This window comes from Ictidomys tridecemlineatus, chromosome 15 (assembly GCF_052094955.1).
Source record: "Ictidomys tridecemlineatus isolate mIctTri1 chromosome 15, mIctTri1.hap1, whole genome shotgun sequence".
In the NCBI taxonomy this organism is placed as follows: domain Eukaryota; kingdom Metazoa; phylum Chordata; class Mammalia; order Rodentia; family Sciuridae; genus Ictidomys; species Ictidomys tridecemlineatus.
The window spans coordinates 3,841,591-3,843,512 of record NC_135491.1 but is presented as its reverse complement, the minus strand read 5'-3'; the positions used below and the strand labels follow the sequence as shown (position 1 = coordinate 3,843,512).

The 1,922-nt window shown below is 40.7% G+C and overlaps 1 protein-coding gene across 1 annotated transcript; it reads left to right on the top strand.

The window, feature by feature from the left end:
• The first annotated feature begins 714 nt into the window (after positions 1-714).
• Positions 715-1,698, top strand: LOC144371096 (vomeronasal type-1 receptor 4-like). The gene has a single exon (XM_078033309.1). It carries the CDS (start codon positions 715-717, stop codon positions 1,696-1,698), a length of 984 nt encoding a protein of 327 aa, XP_077889435.1.
• Positions 1,699-1,922: the final 224 nt, after the last annotated feature.

Genomic DNA, 1,922 nt, shown 5'->3' with positions numbered 1-1,922 from the left:
TTTTCTTCTATTATGCATTCTGTAAGATGTATCAGTACTGTATACACCAAACTCACCCAGTGTGTGGCACTTGATGATCAGTAGCCCTCAATTTAACATATCCTAGCATGTCATTTCAACCATATGCTTCATGTGTTTGTGCTGTTTAATATTCATTTTCTAACTAAGACCACAGAAATATTCTTTTTGTTATTATCAATGTCCTAATGCTCACTTTTAAAGTTAGTTCAGAAATTCTCTGAGATCAGTTTTTGTGTAGGGTGTGAGTGGCAATTGAAGTTCTTTTTCCAATGTGACTAGCAAATATCAGTTTTTTCTGAAACTTTAAGTATTAAATTCTTTCTATGAATTGTTCTCACTTTTTATTGCCTCTCCCAGGTGAGCATCACCTGATGGTCAAGGCTCATTTTTCTACACTGCACACTGTTAAATCTCCCCATCAACCTGTGCATCTTGAGGGCTTTGCGATCCCACAGGTTCATGCAATGGAAGTTACTCTTGGCATCAAACATGATTTGAAGATGTAGATCTCATTATGTTGCTCAGACTGGCTTTAAACTTCTGGGATCAAGTGATTCTCCTCCTTCATCCCCACAGCTAGCAAGCAGATACAGGTGCTTCCCCCTGTGCTTGGGCACAACTATTTTCAATGAGTCTTTTTGCTCAGAGGAATGACTGTTGCCATAATGTAAAGGACATTGTGTGAATGACAAAATGACCTCCAGGAATGTGGCAATAGGACTGATGTTCTTATCACAGGTTGCTGTTGGAATTCTGGGAAATTTCTCTCTGCTTTATGATTATTTAGTCCATTCCTGGAATGACTGTACATTGAGGTCCACAGATATGATTATCAAGCACCTGATGATAGCCAACTCCTTGGTCATTCTCTCTAAAGGAATTCCCCAGACAATCACAGCTTTTGGCTTGAAATATTTTCTCAGTGATTTTGGTTGCAAACTTATTTTGTATATTCAGCGAGTGGGCAGGAGTGTGTCCATTTTCATCACCTGCCTCTTGAGCGTCTTCCAGAAAATCACCATCAGCCCCTTGAACTCCTGTTGGAAGGATCTCAAAGGAAAAACTCCAAAGTACATTGGCTTCTCCATTTCCCTCTGCTGGATCCTTTACATGGTGGTGAATTCCATTTTTCCTCTCTATGTGCTTACCAAATGGAGTAGGAAAAACACAACAGAGAAAAGAGATCATGGGTACTGTTATGTAGGTCGTGACAAAATCACAGAATCATTATATGCAGCCTTATGTGTATTTCCTGAGGTTGTCTTTTCCATGCTCATGATCTGGTCCAGTGGCTCCATGGTTCTCCTTCTGTACAGGCACAAGCAGAGGGTTCAGCACATTCACAGCATCAAAGTTTCCCCCAGAAACTCCCCTGAGTCCAGAGCCACCCAGAGAATCCTTGTCCTGGTGGGCACCTTTGTGACTTTCCACACCCTCTCCTCCCTATTAAGTGTTCATATTGCTCTATTTTCCAAACCTACAGGGTGGTTGGTGAACACCAATGAGCTAATTTTAGTGTGTTTTCCCATGGTCAGCCCCTTTATTCTCATGAGCCGTGAGTCCACTGCCTGCACTCTATCCAGGCTCTGCTTTGTCTGTATAAAAACCACAAAATCTTGCTGGGTGCTGTGGAAAACATCTATTATGCCAGGAACCTGGAAGACTGAAACAAGTTGAAGGCCAGGCTCAACTATTTAACAACACCCTGTCTCAAAAATAAGGCTGAAGATGAAGCTCAGTAGCAAAGCATCCATGGGCTTAATCCCCAGTATTAAAATATAGGTAAAATGTAGCCTAATCTTACTATCAGTATATATATATTGCATGTTTTTATATGATGTTTCATCATTTTTGACACTCAATGCACCAATATAAAAATGGATGGGAAAGTCACATGACTT

What these genes read in the sequence shown, in the direction of transcription:
- LOC144371096 (XM_078033309.1), top strand. Translation starts at nt 715, where the DNA reads ATGACCTCCAGGAATGTGGCAATAGGACTGATGTTCTTATCACAGGTT.